Consider the following 17,188-nt stretch of genomic DNA (forward strand, 5'->3'; position numbering starts at 1 on the left):
CAGCGGGGCGGCGTGGCAGGGGCGGCCTCCTCCTGTTGCGGGCCCCGGGGCGGGGGCGCCTCCGCCCTCAGCCCCGAGCCCCTCGGGGGACGGGCAGGCGGGGAGCGGTCCTGGGGGGAACAAGGGAAGGGAAGGGAAGGGGTCGCCTCCGGCTCAAAGAACCCTCCTCGCCGGTGGGGTCCCGACGCGGGGGAGGTGGTTGTGTGCAGCCCCCCCCCAAACCCGAGGGGCACAGCCCCAGCTCCGCAGCCCCCCGGGGCTCCCCGCCGCCCTCGCCCCGGCCCGGGGGTGGGACCCCGCGGCGAGGGGGGCGCCCCCCTCTCCGCTCCGCTCCCCGCCGGGGCTGGCGGCGGGGCCGCCCCCATTGGCCGCGGCGCGGCGGCGAGCTCCGCCCGCCGGAGCGGCGCGGGGAGGAGGAGGAGGAGGAGGAGGAGGAGGAGGGAGAGAGAAGGAGAGGGAGGGAGGGCGCCGGGCTGCTCTGCTAGTCTGGAGCGGAGCCTGGCAGCGGCAGGAGCGGCGGCGCGGGGGTGAGGAGCAGCCGGAGCCCGCTGGCCGCAGGCAGCCCCGTCGCCCTCCCCTCCACCCGCCCGCCCTCCCCCTCGCGGCTTTCTTTGTGCGCAGGGCAGGGGCGGCCCCGATCCATGGTCATGGGCGACAAGAAGAGCCCGACCAGGTGAGAGCGGCGGGGGGCGGCCGGGGCTGGGGGGGGAGGGAGAGAGTCGGGGTAGGGGCCCCTAAGATGGAGGTGAGCGCGGGGAGGGGGCGGCGGGCCGGCGGCTCGGCGCTGCCGGGCGGGGGCCGGCGGCGGGTAGGCCCCTGGCTGGCAGCGGTGTGCGTGCGCTCCGCCGCGGGCGGGCGGCGACGAGGGGGCGCCTAAGATGGAGGGAGGGCGGGCGGGAGGAGAGGCGGGGGGCCGCCGCGCCGCCCCGCCAGGTGGGCCAACTCCGCGCCGCCCCGGCCCCGCGGGGTGGCTGCGGGCTCGGAGGGAGGCTCCTAAGATGGAGGGGAGCGTGGAAGGGCAGCAGCGGGAGGAGGAGGAGAAGTGTTTGTGCCTCCCCGCCGCCGGTGCCAGGGCTGCTGTGGTGTGAGAGCAGCCATGGCGGCTCCGCTCGCACACGCACTCCCGCCCCGCACACTCACTTCTCCCAGACAAAGGGAGATTTAACAAGGTGGAGGCGGCGGGCGGGTGCCGAACACGCCTCCCGGCCTTCAAACTCTTCGCCGCCCGCCCCTCCGAAAAAGGAGGGCGAGGGGGAGGCGGCCCCCGCCCCACCGGCGCTGCCCCCGCCCCACCGGCGGCGCCCCCGGGGCCGGGGGGCACGGGGGGGGCCCGGCCCGGCTCGGCTCGGCTCGGCTCGGTAGGGCCCGGCCCAGCCCTCGGGGAGGGCCGGGGCACGGCGCCGTCCCGCACCTCTGCGGGCCCCCGCGGGGCTCCGGCGACCCCCGGTGTGCGGGGGGAGCGGGGCGGGCGGGAGAAGGCGCCGGGCTGGAGGGCTGTGTAATATGGTTTCTAATGTGTGTGTTTTCCTTCTCTCCTCCTCCCCTCTCTCTCTCTCTCTCTCCTCCTCCTTTTCTCCTCCTCCCCAAACACACGCATACACACACACACACACACTTTCCCTCTCCCTCTCCCTCCTCAAGGCCAAAAAGGCAAGCCAAACCTGCAGCCGACGAAGGCTTTTGGGATTGTAGCGTGTGCACCTTTCGGAACAGCGCCGAAGCCTTCAAATGCAGCATCTGCGATGTCAGGAAAGGCACCTCCACAAGGTAATGCCCACCTTTAAACGCGGCTCTCAGCCGTGCCTTTGGTTATGCTGACTTGTTGATTTCCACCGTTTTCCAGATCCCCATTGTTCGTGCCCCCCCCCCCCCCCCCCCCCCCCCTTCCCCGAGATGTAGTCCCGACTGTCCCCGTTTAAAATATTGTGGTTTTTAAAAATTCTCTTTCAAGCACTTAATTAGACCTGGAAAATGTGTTTCATGACTGTGGCAGCGACCTGAATCTTTTTGTTGTTCCGTTCTGTTGCTATTGTGAGAAAGACTTCTTAAAGCTCTGCAGGCAGCCCAAAATGTTCGGGCTGTGTTTTGGGGCCGATGCTTTTCTGTGTTTTGGGGAGAGATCTACCTGTGTTTTCCCCAGGAGTAAAAAATAACTGAGGATTAGGGAGTGAGAAGGGAAACAGCTGAAACCAAGGATGCCACAAGAACAACAACTCCCTTCCTGAGATGTTGATCTCTCTGTCTGTTGTCATCTCAAAGGAATCGGCTTTCGTGGGAATGGTGCGGATTGCTGAAAGCTTTAGCTGTCAGTTCTCTCTGATTGCCTTACGCTGAGTAACTGGAAGTCTTTGCAAGGTTGTGCAGCTGAAGTACAGTGGCTAATTTAATTCCTAAAAACCCAAAATTGCACTTTTGCAGTTTAATTGGTTCAGAAAGTTGGTTCTGGAAATACCAGTTGGTGCTGAAATAGGCATGTCGTTGTCTGCTTTTTTTCTCTTTCTTCTGATTTGTTCTATGATGTTGTCTTCTGATATGCTTTTTGTAAATGATGTATGGCCTGAATATGAGTTCACGTTACTCTTCTCTGTCAAGGAAGCGGTCTGTAAGACCTGCGTTGTGAAAGGTGTCAGTTTTCTTCTTTGAAAGTGTGTTGAGATGTGCGTTGAGATGCTCTCTTGGGCAGGCTGTTCTCGTGACTTGGGTGTCTTGACTTGATTGACAAAGGAGGTTACAGTGTTTTTGGTTAGCTATTGTTTGCACTGTGCTTTAAACAATGTGAAGTGCCTGCATTTTTAATGGGGAGCATGCTTTTGGGCCATGGAAGCTCTCTGAGTTACAGCAATAGAGTTGCAGCACTTCGCTGTGTGTTTCATGATGCATGTTGATTACAAATATCCCTACACGTTTTACAGAATATGCCAAGGTGTTGAACTTAACTATGCTATTTAAAATTGTTTTACATCATTGAATAAGGTCTGTCTTTCGGGACAGTAGCGTTCTGTACACGCGTAGATCTGATTCTTCACCGGCTTTGTTCAATCTTGTTTTGCCATGCAACTAAACCTTCAAAGCGTGCTTGATTTCTGTGGGTTTCTGTTGTCTTGGCTTCCCCATTGATTCAGGTAAAACACGTTGATCCTGCAGTTGTCTGGTATTTTACTGTGCTGCTACAGCACAGTGCAGCCTTGCAGTCGCTGAAAGTTCTCACAGCATAATGTCGAGCATGTGCACGAGTGTTTGTAGGAGGAGAGTCTTAATGAGATGTAGGAGTCCACATGGATTGTATCTGCTATCATACCAGATCATTTTCATTTGGCCACCATACTGACATTCATTTTGAGAGCAGAAGGCTTTTTTTCCTCCCTTTTTTTTTATTTTGTAATGAGAAGTTTCAAAAGGTTTGTTGAGATAGTAAGATGTATTTCTTTTAAAGGGCCCTTAAAAGGGATAGCAATTGATTTCAGGTTAAGAACTGTAGCCTTACTTGCCAGATGTGATCCTCATGTCTAGAACGTCATACTTCTGCTTAGCTTTTAATAGACTCTTCTGAATGGCTTCTAATTTTAATTCATTTAATTCATCAGCTTTCTATTCATTTTTGCTGCTTTTTAAATTGCTTTTGTTTGTGGAGTTTGAGAGAAAGTATTCTAAATATTCAACGGACCATCATGTCTTCTTGCATATTTATATGATTTGTGAATAAATCTAACCGAAAGCAGGAGTGGCTGGATGTTGAGTGAACTTTGTGCATTGAGAAGACCTGGGAGGTCAGAGCTCTTTGTTGTGGTATTGCTCTGAGTGTTACAGTACGTGAGGTACAAGTCAATGGCTGGGAAATTCATCAGAATTTTTTAATAAGTCACTGGTGGAAGAAAACCTAGTGAGTTATGATTGATAATTTATTACTTCAAATATGAGATGAGCTTGACCTTTAAGTTGTAATTTGATGAGTTGATGACACCTATCCCCATTTAAAACCACCGTGCTTCATTAAGGCTGGCTTTGGTAACACTTAACAGAAACTTACCAAACTCTCTTTAAAAAAAAAAAAAAAAAAAACCAACTCAACAGAGTAGTGAAAGAAGAACATTGTAGATGTGATGGGGCAACTGGTTTTCATCAAATTGTAGTGGGAAATAACAGTATGCTCAGTATTTTAATAAGATTTAGTATGATCTACATCCCCCCCCCCCGTGAAGTCAGTTATTTGCTGTAGAATTTACTTTGGCGGACAAATATTCTCCTATTTGAGAACTAGTTAGGATGTTAGCTAATTCTACTGCGCGTGTGTTTTTTTCAGACTTGATACAATCTTTGTGTGGTGTGTGTGGGAGGGGTGGCTGGCAGCCTGTAGAATTTTTGCTTTCTCAGATCCAACTATCCCCTTTCCTTAGGCTCTTAAAAAAAGAGCTTTAGCTACGTACAGTAACTCTTAGAGATGTACCGAATAAAAATCGCTGTGGATGCTAGACAGTTAAGCTGCACCTGAATGCTTTTTCAAGGGATTGTTTGTAAATATTTCAGGTAGACTTAAAAAAAAAAAAAAAAAAAAAAAAAAGTCAAATCCATCTCAAGAGAATTGAGAGTTTTCAGGCAAAGCTTATATTAAACCTGTAGTACTCAAGTACTGAATTTGTTACATGTTGCCAGCACGCTTTCCCCAACTCTATTCCTGCTTTTTTATGGTTAAACTTCATTTCTCTGTACTTAGGTAAGTATATCGAGTATGGAGCACCTTGAGTTTTCCTTAAGTTTTCCTCTCAGAGGCTAGCAGCAAAGATGCAAGCTGTGTTCAGCACAACATCCAGTTCAGCGAGATGACAATTTAATTGGCTAGCTTGGGAATGAATAATGGTAAAGTGCTTGCTGGGGTTTGCAATAATTTTCTTTCCTGGAGGTTTTTGTATTGGTGTAATGGCTCAGGGAGGTGGTGCTAGTCACTGCTTCCACTTGTGTCCCTTGGCTGTCCTGGTGGTTTGCTCTGCTAGAGCCCCGTCGGTTCCTACCCAGAGGAAGACTTGAATTAAAACTTCTGCTGGGAATTTTGCTCCACAAACACACGTTCCCTTCCAATACCCATTACTACTCCAGACATGGAAAGAAAGTTTACTTTGGATTTCCTGAGAATGTTGGGGCAGAATTTGGCCTTGCATTTCCTATTAAGGGGAGTCGTAGGTTCCTACGTGAGACCGTCTCCCTGTTTCCTTTTTTTTTCCTAATGGTGTTCTTGCTCCTCTTCCCTGTTCTTTCTCTTCTGGTTCACATATGTTGTGTTCCTATGCACTTGTAGCTTTCTCTCTCCTCCCAGGCATGGCTGTGCAGAATGTTTCTGTGTGCTTCAAAGCATCATCATGAAGCAGGTTATTCCCCCTTCCCTCTGATTTCTCACAGATAGTTATTTTCTGCAGTTTTCCATTCGGTTTAACAGGCAAGCAGTGCGAGGTGGCGGAGCTTCTCTGATGTTAGGTTTTGTCTAACTTGAGGATAAGCACTTTGTTATCTGAGCTTCGTGTCCTTTATAGTGAAGAAACACACTGAAAGTACTCACCAAAAGGTGTGAGAGCAGCAATTAGATACCTGACGTGCAAATTAAGAAGAAAAAAGGGGGACTTTTTAATATAATTTTAAGATAATAAATCATAGCATACCTGTCTTCTGGAAGGCATACACTTAGTAATAAGCATTTCTGTTGTATTTGTTGCTAATATCTGTATACCCAAAGTACGTGATTTGGAGGTTGCATGGGGAGATGAACATGTATTTCATTGTGGAGTGCTCAAGGAGCATGCATCCGTAGTGTTTCACTCTTCTGCCATACTTTGGAGGGGAGGCCAAGCAGCGTAATTTTAAAATGAATTTTGTTTTGTGTGGAGCAGGTGCCTCAGAAGCTGCTCTTCCTTCCTCTTCAGTTCTTCAGAAAATCCCTTTGCACGTCTGCAGTATCTAAGCTAGCACCTTGAAGGACATCAGCTGCTCTCTGTGTCACCGGTGCAAGTACTCTTGTTCTGCACCCAGGCTGGGCTGACCAGAATAGACACCAGATAGTCCTGCTATTCCTGGAATGAGGAATCAGGCTTACGAGCCCAGCCTCTGTGGAGCTAATATGTGCCCTGCTTATTTGCCGTCTATTAGCAGGACCCTTCTAAAAATACGTGCTGGTGTGTCGTGGTGGTGTAGATTAGAAGCAAAGTGGTTTTCATTCAGTTCTTTAAAGTTAAGTATCTTTCACCTGTGTTAGGCGGGGTTTTATTTCTGCATCAGGGCTGTCCTTTTGAGTGGGCTATATCTATACAAATGGGGTAGGGGACTTCTAGAAAGAGCTGTTGGGGAAGGGAAGTTGGTGCTCTTCTCTAGAATATTAGCTTTACTTACTGGCTGTTTAGGACTATGTGTAAGTCGTCTCTGCTTTTCCCGTTGGAGTTAAATGGCAGCTGGGTTGTAAGGGAGCTGAGCAAGGTCTGTCCCAGCCCGGAGCCGTGCGACTGCCCCCTGGGCCATCTGGGTCTGGAGGTTGAGTCCGCTCGGGGACTGCTTGGTTGGTAATGGATGAGAGCAACGTAATCGTGCCTCGGTCACTTGGAGTGCTGGGATTCACAATATGCGTTTGCTAAATGTTCGACCGCGTGGAGGGAGCTCTTCAGACCACGGTTTTCTCAATTCTTGTTTACCAGCACTGTCTAAAACTAATTGGCTCTTACTTTCTGAATTTGTAGAGGAAGAGTACTTTCGCTAAGTTTGGCAAACCCACTGTGGCACGGGAGCTAAGAATAGGAGCCTTCTGCGAATCTTACATACAATCAGCCCTTCACAAGCAGAAAACGCTGATTGTTCCCAGCCAGACCTGAATTCTGAGGCTGTACTTTGACGATACACTGTTTGACTTCATGACTTATATTGTCAGACCCGAAATGCATCAGCCATGAGCCATTATAAGCTGTCTGCTGGTACAGATTCATGGTATGCTTTTTTAACCAGCATAGCCTTAGTCTGTAAGACTTCATCTGAGCGGATGAAGCTATTCAGCTTCAGATCTGGTGTTATCTGTCATACTGGTGCAGGCAAAAAGCTGGCATAGGATCAGTCTCTTGTGCTTTGGCTGCTGGAAGGAGTACGAGTTGTGTCCTGATTTGCTCTTTGCTGGTGTTTGGGTCTGGCATTGATGATCTCATTACCACAAATGTGTTTTTTTCTCTTGGGCCTCAGCACCTCTGGGGAATCGTTCTGAGCAGGGAGGATCCTCTGCATTGATGTGGAGTGTCTTGGGATGGCTCCTAGCTCTAGCTTCCAGCTTTGGGTACCTGAAATGCTGTAGGTGACGAGCATAGCAGGGCTGTGTTGGCTGCTGTGACTCTTCTACCATGTTTTGGTCCTGAAGATCGTGGTAAGGCATACTAACTGCACCTACTGTGGCCCTTTTGTACTAGGGAAAGAAAAAAATATGTTTAATAGCATAGTAAAATGCTCAGTGTGGATAAGGTGTATTACAGTTTTCATGTAGGTGACACGTTTGGGTTAAATGATCGCAGGTGGTAGGATTTAAAGCTCCGTCCCCTGTTTCCAGTGGAGAGAGTCTAAAGGTCTAATTGATAAACCGTGGCGCTGAGTGTGTTAATCTGTCATCGATAGTATGCAGCGTGGATATTATTCATTTTCTCCTTCCTCCATAGGCTGCTTTTTTTGGAGACAGGAATCTAAATCAAAGTATGCATGCGCGTGTGGGAGGAGAGGGCACGCAACTTTCTCCTAGAGCCGAGAACAGCCATCGCACCCAGTGGGACGCGGGCCTCGCTCTCTGCAGGTCCTCGTGGGCCGAGGAATGCAGCGCGGCTTTCTCTGCGTGCCTTTCTCAAACCCACCGGATCGTTTCGTGCTGCGGAAAGGCTGGTCCAGCTGCAAGATCGGCGTGTGCGTCTCGTGCCCTGACGCAGGTTCGTCAAATAGCTGGGACCTCGTATGACCTGGGAATAGGAACGTTTTTGTACAGCATCGCCCTGAGGAGTAGCTGCAAGGAGGGAAGTGGTGGATGCGAGGAGCAGTTCTCTGTGGACACGCTCGGCTCACGCATGATCTGACTTACTGTCGTGTGCTGCATATTAACGTTCCCCAACAACCCCAAGTGCTGTGGGGCTCTGTTTTGGCTGAATTATTAGGTCTCTGAAAACAACGCCTGTGACCCGAGACCCCGGAGGGATGAAAGGTGTCGGGGAACGTGCAGTGGGCCAGATGAATTATTTTGGTTGTCTCTATCCAGACTTGGTGCTCGGGTACCTCTGCCATAACTCCAGGCCAGTTTGCTGCTGGTTATGAATCAGGTGTCGCTTGTGCTCTGGCTACTTCAAGGCCCCCTCCGCTTCAGGACTGTGAATTGCTTACACAGCTTCACGGGTGTAGCTTCTGCGCGTGGGGCTGCTCCTTTCCTCCCTGCCTCACCAGACCTGAAGGAGCAGGCTTCTTCCAGGGTCCCTCAGTGAGAATCAAAGCAGTTCGTGTTGCTTGTGGGAAGTCCCGCCTGCACGCAACGGTGGCAACAGGGTAAAAAAAAATAGGATTTGCAGCGTGCTCCTGTATTCGTTAGGTGAAGGACGCAATCTCAGTGTTCTTTGTTACGTGTGTGTCTTTTTGGCTGTGTAATTCTTCCTACCAGGAAACCCACTGACCTATTTTGTGGGCTTTCAGATGGTTCTGTAGGTTAGTGGGTTTTAATTCCACAATGTAGGTCACTTGCAAGGTGTGCTGGAGTTTCGTAACACGCAGCTCTGACCTGAAATAAGACTCACACAAACTACAGATGCGGCTGCATCTTGCAGCAGCACTTCGCATCTCTTTGCACTCTCCTTCTTCCCAAGGCGAAAGGAGAAATTTGGGCATTTTTGCTCAAATACTCATGTCCTGAATATACATCCCTACCGTAAGCAGGTGTCCAGGATTAGATGGTATAACAGAAATAAGGTGAAAATGCCTGTTTCGCTTATGTAAGTCCCTTTTGCAGGTTACATCTGCTAACTACAGTGATTTTCCTGTATATCAACCACAGCTAGATTCACTCTTTTTTGTTATGTCTGGAGGTATGACCAAATCCTCAGCACTGTTCTTCCCATAAGCCAGCTATTAATTAGGAACGTGTTCTTTGGAGAAGACTGCTAATTGGCATGCCAACAAATTCACTGCCTGTTAACCACTGGGAAGATTGTAATTCTGAGCAGCTCAACTAAAAGGAGGAAAAGCTTCATTTCTTGCTGGCCTAGAGTGTTTTGTTTGACTGCTCACTAACTCGGTATCTTCAGAGGTGGATCTTAAGTCCTTAAAAGAAATGAAACCAACTGGATAAAATCGGACCTTGTTTGAGTTTGACAGTGTTTTATTATTGAAGGTGCTGCCCGTGTTTCTGCAAGTGAAAAGTAAACCCACGGTTAATCGTCTATTAATAAGCAGTACTGGATTTACCTGAGGAAAAGGGGTTGTACGGATTTGAAGTTCAGATCCTGAAACCAGGAGGCCTGATTTGGAGAAGTATGGTGTCTTGCTTGGGGCACTGGCCTGTGATTGCGGAGTAACAGTCTGTGCTGCGAGGGTCAGAACAGTAAAATGTGAAATTAGGTACCGCAGAAGCAGAAGTCATCTGACTTTTAAATGAATTTTAACTTTGGCTGATGTACATTTTGAACCTCCATTGTTGAGCACTTTGCTGAGAGCCGGGCTGTTCCGTGTTTAAGCACAGCGTGTGCTTTTTGTCAGTTGCGATACGGAGGTGCAAACTTCCAGAAGTCCAACTTAACGCTTGGGTATCTCCAGGAGTTCCAGAAACTCTAGCGTGAGGATCTTATCAGACTTGTTGGAGTCCCTTTAGGGGTAAGCGAGGAATAAATATTTAGATGTGTTTTCTGAAGCAGATTGTTCGTTGGGATTTCAGAGTTATGATGGATTGCTTGTAATGTGCAGAGGTGCTAAGTGAGACAAAATGTCTTGCCTGAGATAAAAACTGCCTACTTCAGATTTATATTGTTGGGCAGACAAATGCGAGACTGATTATAATCAGAAATTTTTCCTCAACTAAATTATTTTTGCGCAGGTGGAGCGATGTCTGGGTAATTCATGTGCAATTTAACATAGTCAAATCGCAGAAGTGGACCTATGATGTGGGAGGACTGTATTAGAAACTCGATCAGAACGTTGTTGGATGGGGTTTAGTGCCTGTGTCCTGTTCCTGCTGAAGGATGTGCAGCATTTCTGGAATCACAGGGGTAGTTCCTAATTGAATAGATCCCTCCTTTTCTTTTTTTCCATGTTATTACCGATGTAGTAGATAAATGAGAAAGATCTGTACGTGCTCACTTCCGTTTGCAGGTGTCACTGGGGATAATACTGCATTAGTGTCATTTGAGCCTGTGTCCAAGGAGCTGGAACTCATCTCTTAGCAAATCAGGTAGCTAAATACCCTCAAGGTTCCCTTCTTTAATCTGCATGGCTGTATTCGCCGTCTGTGTTTTAGCTTGACCAAGTAAATTATGCCTGTAGTAGGTGTTTCATTCCTCTTTTTAAAAACAAACAAAAAACCCACCACCACCGAAAGACCTGGATTAGCATAAGGACGTAAATCTTTCTTGTCCTGGTTGAACAAAGCATCCATATATATGTTGGGGTTGCTGGAAACGTGTGTTTCTGCTGAAACATTTGGCTCTAATTGCGTGCCTTGGAGCTCTTATTCTGAAAGCGCTTCCACTGTTTTCCCGAAGTGGTACGAGTACTTTCTCTTCCCGAGATGAGATTTCAATAAAGGAGGCAATACATTGATGGACGATGGCCCCGTGATGGAGTCAATCAGCCAGTGCAGTCATTTGTCTCCTGGGGATAGCAGGGTAGAGCACATCATTAGCATCGGCAGGAGAGGCTCTCCTCTGTGATGCTAATCCAGCCAGGGAGCTTGCTGGTGCCTGTTTGCTGCTATTACTGAGTTATTACAGGTGCCGTATGGAGAAGGGAGGGGAAACAGCCGTTGCCAGTTGTTATCTGCAGCAGGCACGGGTGTGTGGTTCAGCTTAACAAAAATATTAAATACGCTTTATGAGATGTTTCCAGTTCAGCATGTTATTAGCTATAGGGAAACCTACAGCAGATAAAACTTTGTCGTAAAGATTGAGGCTTGTTTGGGGGGAATTATGTGCATCTTGTGTGTAAAAACAACCTGTTCTGAAGGAACTGTAGGACTGGGGTTCTGCTTTTGTCTAAGAAGTGAAGTATAGAAGGAGCAAGAAGGACATTTTAAAAAGTTACTGGGTTTTGTGTTTTGCCTCACTGTGGTAGGAAAATAAAGCAGGACTAATTTATCTGCTTCAGATGCATCTTCTGCAGCGAGACTTGCGTTGTCAGTAAGAGTGGTACTTTACGATTCGATCAAATATCGTGTGTGCTGCTTACACGTGGAGTTACGGTGTAAAATTGTAAACATCCCTGATGTGGAACAGCTGAGTGCCCGTAAAGCTTTATCGTGTCACCGAGGAGTTGTAGCCTGCGTAACTCTGGTAATCTTGTCCAGTGAGAAATGATCATTGGAAAATTGTCAGCAATTCAGGCGGCTGCAGCTGGAATGGACTTCTTCGGTGAATAGAGCCAGGCTCCTAAAAGCTGCTCTCCTCGGTTATTTATTTATTTCTATTATAACCTGTGGCACAAATTGTTGGCAGTTTTTCCAGTGGTTTATAAACCCTAAAACGTCTTTGGAAAAAAGTAGCTGCGTGGGATTTCTCCCACCCTCAGAAGTGCAAAGAAAACGTCAGAGCAGGAGCGTGCCAGCACCTTTAGCGCTGAGCACAGCTGTGAGAAGATGCCCTCTGGTAGGGGCTTCTTCCCTCACACGTACCTCGTGTGGCTTCACGGTAGGGAGTCGGTCTTTCGTGCTTCATCTCCGCTCGGCTTGCTGGTAGCAGAGCTCCCCGGTTTTGCAGGGAATATCTGCTCGCTTGGATTCAAGGATGGCGTGTCTTACTCAGAGGAAAACCACTGGAAGTGAAGCCTGCGGATCCCAGAGGTTATTGTGGTCGGATGGAGCCAAAGCACTTGGTGGGCGCTTGGAGAGGCTGCGGGGTTGCGCTGTGGTGTGTTCGCAGGGCACTGCTGACCGGCGTGGGCTGCTCCCCCATGGCTCCTGGCTCTCAGCAGCATAAAGGCTGCGGCAGGGACGCTTGCCAGGAGCCAGCCCGGGCTTTCCTGAGGCGCAGGAGCTGTCCCCAGGGTGCAGGAGCTGTCCCTAGCTGTGGCAGGTGCCTGCAGGGAACCGCTCGCCTCCGCGAGCACAGGAGTGTCTGGGGTAATTCCTGTGCGAGATGCAGGGCTGGGCGTTTTATGTGAGTAGTGCCTGGGTGTCCGGAGCTGTTTGATTGCCACGTGACACAAAACGAAACCGAATTCGGCAGGAGTGGTGGCAGAGGCATGGCTGAGCCGGGCGGGTTGAGCGGGGAGGGCGAGGCGGGGCGGCTGGGTCCCTCTCCTTTTCCCCTTTAGCTCCCGGTCACATCACAGGTAGGTGATGGCGTGCTTTGGCTTACCTGCCTGTCGAGCAGATGTAATTAGAACTCCCACCGCATATGGCTTGCAGGAGGCGAAGTCAATTTTTGGAAACCGCGACAAAATCCCGCGATGTTTTCTCAAAAACTGCACATGGAGTCAGACTTCAGAACGAGCCTTCTGCTTTCTGAACAGCATAGAGGTGGTCATTCCGAACGAGAGCAAGCGCAGCAAGAAAGTGAATGAGGATGCAGCTGCGAAGTGGTTCCTGGAAGGAGGTGGGCAGGCTTTGTCCACTGCTTCGCCGCTGTAAACGGTGATGTCTTCGCTCCTCGGCTCCGGTGAAACCTCACAGCTGCCTCCCGCACGGCTACCAGAGGCACGGCACCATTAGAGTTGCATAACTTCACGTGTGGGCTAGCAGAGCGAGGAGCATGCTCAGCTGTGGGTGTAGGAATATAGTACTCTGGGAGCAATTAAGAGTCATTAACTCCAAGTACTTGTTAGCGGATGTGACGCAAGTTAGTTGCAAGTTGCTTAACTTCTGAGGTCAAGATGAGCTCAGGCATCTCCGGTGAGTGCGCTTAGTGCCCCTGAGGCTGGGGGGCTGTCCGCGGGGACAGGCTGTGACACCAGGGCTCGAACTGCGAAACCCTGAGGTTCGTTACATGACTTACGTGGAATGGCAGCTTCACAGCACCTCTGCAAGCTGGGACCGCGCGTTTGCATTGAGAAGTGCAGACCCGTGGGTTCCTAGCTTGTGTCTCCTGTGTTGAAGTGTGCAGGGAATTCACAGCGCTGTGCTGGGACTCGCTGTTATTCAGCCGGCGTTCAAAGAAGCGATAGCGAAACTTCGTAATAAACAACAGCCTCCTTACCTGGGTGAAGAGGATGATGTTTTTTTTTCCCAATTACAAATTAACCAACTGATACAAAAGCCAACAATGAACAGAGCGGTAGAGCATCATGCCCACATTGCCTATTCTAAATGCATAGGAGATGGCACCTTAATATTCAGTGTCTGCGTTTATAACGATTTAAGTGTGAGGACAGTCTCACCACCTGTGCTTGGAAGACTCACGCTTGTGCCAGATGTCAGTCATGGAAAGAAGTCCATAATAAGGTACGTGTTACGTTTCTCTGCCAGTTCTCAGATTTTTTTCTAATGTGTAGGGATAACACTTAGCAGTACCTGGGTTTTGTTTCCATCTCTTCAGTTTTTCCCCTCTTGCCTTTTTTTGCACTGTAAACCAGGCACTCTGAATTCAAAGTTAGGAGATTGTACAGCTGTGTACTATGCTTGCTTGTTTCTAAAAGCCTGTCACAAGCAGGAATGGCTTTTTTTTTTTTTTTTTTACGTGAAGGTATATAGCGTAAGGAGCATGCTTATTTAGTCATGGGTGTGGGAATCCAGAGTGCTGCTCTGAAATTAGTTTAATAACAGTTGGTGGCTTTATTTCTGAACGTGCTAGCTTTTGAAACTTCATCGTGGTTCGGCAGGTAGCTGACGCACGCAGAGAACGTGACCTTTTGTTGTTCACACGAGATTTTTCTGAATCATGTCCAGGGGCTGCAGAAGTGAGGGCAGCGCTTGGCTGTCAGTTGCAGGAGCTGGGTTAGGCGTCTGAGACTGACACTTCGAGAAGGATGGGAGTAAGATGACATTAAACTTAAGCAAGATCACAGAAAATAACTGCGTTTTTTCCAGGACTATTTTTTTTTTCTAGAGAGTGTTTTTTAACAGATAAAAAAGAATTGAGAAATGAATTGTATTGTGTAAAGCCCGAAATGAGGCTCTGGGGAAGAGTTCTGTGTCCATTTGAGCAGAGAACTCCTTCAGATTTCTCGTTGCTTTCCTTGTCCTGGTAGTCTCTGAAGTTAGGACAGTGCTGAGACCGATAAAACTTAAAATTAAAATTTTTTTAATTTAAACACACGTCATAGGTAGCAATCGAACCCAGCCCAGATGATTCCTTGTTACTAAGTGGAAGAAAACAACGTGCATGCTCCATTATATTCACAAAATAAGGCATGGTCCTAGCTTGTGATGAGTCTCGTCTGTCAAAAGTTTCTTCTTTCTGCTGCTAACTGAGTAAAGTTCTTGGGTTTTGATCTTAACGTATAAAGACCGTATTCCTTCTCCTGAGTTGTATCCATGCCTTTCCTCATTTAGGTGGCAGGTGAGCGGTAGGTATGATGAGTAAACTATCAGCAGCACGCTGCTTTTCCTTGCTTCTCCTTCCTTTATCTTCAGTAGCTCAAAGCAGAGCTCCTCCTGGAAGAATTTCTGGCTCAAGGCAGAAAAAAAGCTTTCTTACCAGTTCTGAACTGCTGGGGCTATTGTGTTTTTTGAGATCCTATTCATCTCTTCACAAAAGTTTTACAAGTACATCTTGAATCATGCATAGCCTGAAGAATATCCCGGGGGCAGGGTGGCACAAATAGCTGTTTTCTTGGGCTGCTCTGGTGTGTGGCTTATGTCGTGCTGAGTGGACGGGCAGGACTGATGTTCATTTAGTGCTGTACTAAGAGTTCTCCCAATCTCAAGCTGAGCATTTATCTTGGTAAAACTTAGTGTGCTGTTAAGCAAGACCGTGCAAATATATTTTGACTTTAGCTTTTAGTTTGTGAAAAGGTTGTGGGTCTCTCACCTTTCAAAAACTGGGCAGTTACACCCATTGGAGTCTTACAAGTCAAATGAATTCCTATTGTAAGGAAAACGCTTTCTGGTTAATTATTACATTAGTTAATATATAATTTTCTATCTCGCTAGTTTTCTGAAAAAAAAAAGTCTCATTCAGTGGTTGTTAGCAGGGAGAGCAAAAATGTGAGCAATATATCAACATTGTTTTTATTAAAAATAAACTTAGCTTTTCGTACTGCAGGAAAATAAATTCTTGTGCTCAAAACATGCAGCAAGAGCAATCCCATGAAAATCAATTAGAATAATAGAGTACAGCCATTGCAAAATATCATTACAATAGTTAAGTAATTATCCCACTGCATGACTTAGCAAGAGGGATAAATAATGCATGCAGAATTGTGTTGGAGCTTGCGAGGGAGCTTCACGCTGGCAGAGCGGGTGGAAAGGGCAGACAGAGCGCTTCCAAGGGAGGGGGCTGCTGGGTCCAGTGGATGCTGATGATTGAGATCTTGTAGTGCCCGTGATAAGTAAGATGCAAAAGAGATACAATTTTCTATGTTTCTTACTGGTTTTGAGATAACCTTGAGGAGGAAGTCTTTCTTTGCTGTGTTAACCAATGTACTTGGTGTGTCGGTGTGGCGTGTTGGAGGAAAAAGTGCATTCAAAAAAAAATAATATGAAATTTCATTTCAGACTAGTTTTAGCTCAGAATATGTTGAGGATTTGTCTGGTGAGTGTGCTTTGCGACAGCCCTCTGGCCTGGAAAGAAGGAACGAAGCAGTGCCTGCAGGACCAGAGCAGAACCCGCGTGGTGCCGCAGTACTGAGCAGGTCGCGGGGATGCTCAGCTGTGGAAGGAAAGCACGGGCAGGGACAGTGGAACCAGCAACCTGCAGGAGCCAGCTTTGCTTCTCGTAGAAGGGTAGCGAGGGGTAGAAACCCCTGACAGGGCACTGTGTTGGGGTGCAGATTGCCACCAGCTGGCCCAACTCTGTGTCATCTGGGCGAGCAGGTGCTTTCAGCTTCTTGCTTTACTTTTCTACATTTCACCTGGTGAAGCTGTGGGGCTGGTCAGCAGGATCACTAGCCGTTTTTTTCAGCCTTATTCCAGGGCTGATGAGGGTTTTGATTTTTTTTTTCTTCCTTTTGTTAGGAGCTGAGTACTCTGAATCTGTCAGTTGCTGTCAGAGGATCGTACTTTGGGTTGTTAAACTACTGGAAGCAGTTTGAACCATTGCAGATGAATTATGCTGAACTACAGTATAATTAACGGTTATATTATATAATGTCATCTGCAAGCTTATAAAAATAGCAGGTAAGGTGAAAAGAAATGTCCTCTTGAGGGAAATTGTCCTTACAGCCCCGTGCAGTTCCCGCACAGCCTGAGGCGCGCGGCGTATTTAAAGGGCGCCACGTTTCTGCCTGGGGCTGTTACGATTTCAGGGCAGGATGTGGTCCCACCTATGTGATCTTTAGCTTCTGCTGTTCCAGGAAAAGGCATGTGAACAAGACCAGCCACCACACGTGGCTTTTTGTGAAGCTGACAAAGACTTTGGTGGTATTGACAGAGGTATTGTGGCTACTCCCCAGGAAACGGAGCTACCAGGACAGATTTTTTTGCTGTTACATTGGTTCCATCACGAGACGCGTGGTAGCAGCTTGCAGTGCCTTTCCCCTTCCCCTCTTTGATACCTTTCCCACCAGCACAGGATCAAACCAAGAATCCTGCCCACTGGTTGGATCTATTCGTTGCTTTTGTAATTGCAGAAGTCTTCCATTATTGTGTAATTACAGATAGCACGTGAAACAAATCTTCAGGCTGAGGTTCATCAGCGTTTTTGTGGTTGCGTTTGGAATAGAAATTTCAGGGAAATTGTACAATAGCCTTGTGCTGTGCATTACTAGTAAAGCTGCACCACTTGTGTTTTTGGGGAAGCCAAAATGGTGATTGAGATTTCCAAAGTAGCTGCTGTTCTGTGGTGAGCTCAGACCTGCTGGGAAAAGCTACGTATTGCAGCTGGACAACAAATGAGACCGTGCGCCT

The 17,188-nt window shown here is 48.2% G+C and overlaps 1 protein-coding gene across 1 annotated transcript in view; it reads left to right on the forward strand.

The window, feature by feature from the left end:
• The first annotated feature begins 641 nt into the window (after positions 1-641).
• Positions 642-17,188, forward strand: part of RYBP (RING1 and YY1 binding protein) — a 44,455-nt gene continuing 27,908 nt past the window's right edge. The window contains exons 1-2 of the mRNA XM_035546992.2: positions 642-673; positions 1,642-1,767. Of these exons, the coding sequence (XP_035402885.1) occupies positions 642-673; positions 1,642-1,767 (158 nt within the window). The remainder of the gene's footprint in view (positions 674-1,641; positions 1,768-17,188) is intronic.

This window comes from Cygnus atratus, chromosome 10, assembly GCF_013377495.2.
Source record: "Cygnus atratus isolate AKBS03 ecotype Queensland, Australia chromosome 10, CAtr_DNAZoo_HiC_assembly, whole genome shotgun sequence".
Lineage (NCBI taxonomy): Eukaryota > Metazoa > Chordata > Aves > Anseriformes > Anatidae > Cygnus > Cygnus atratus.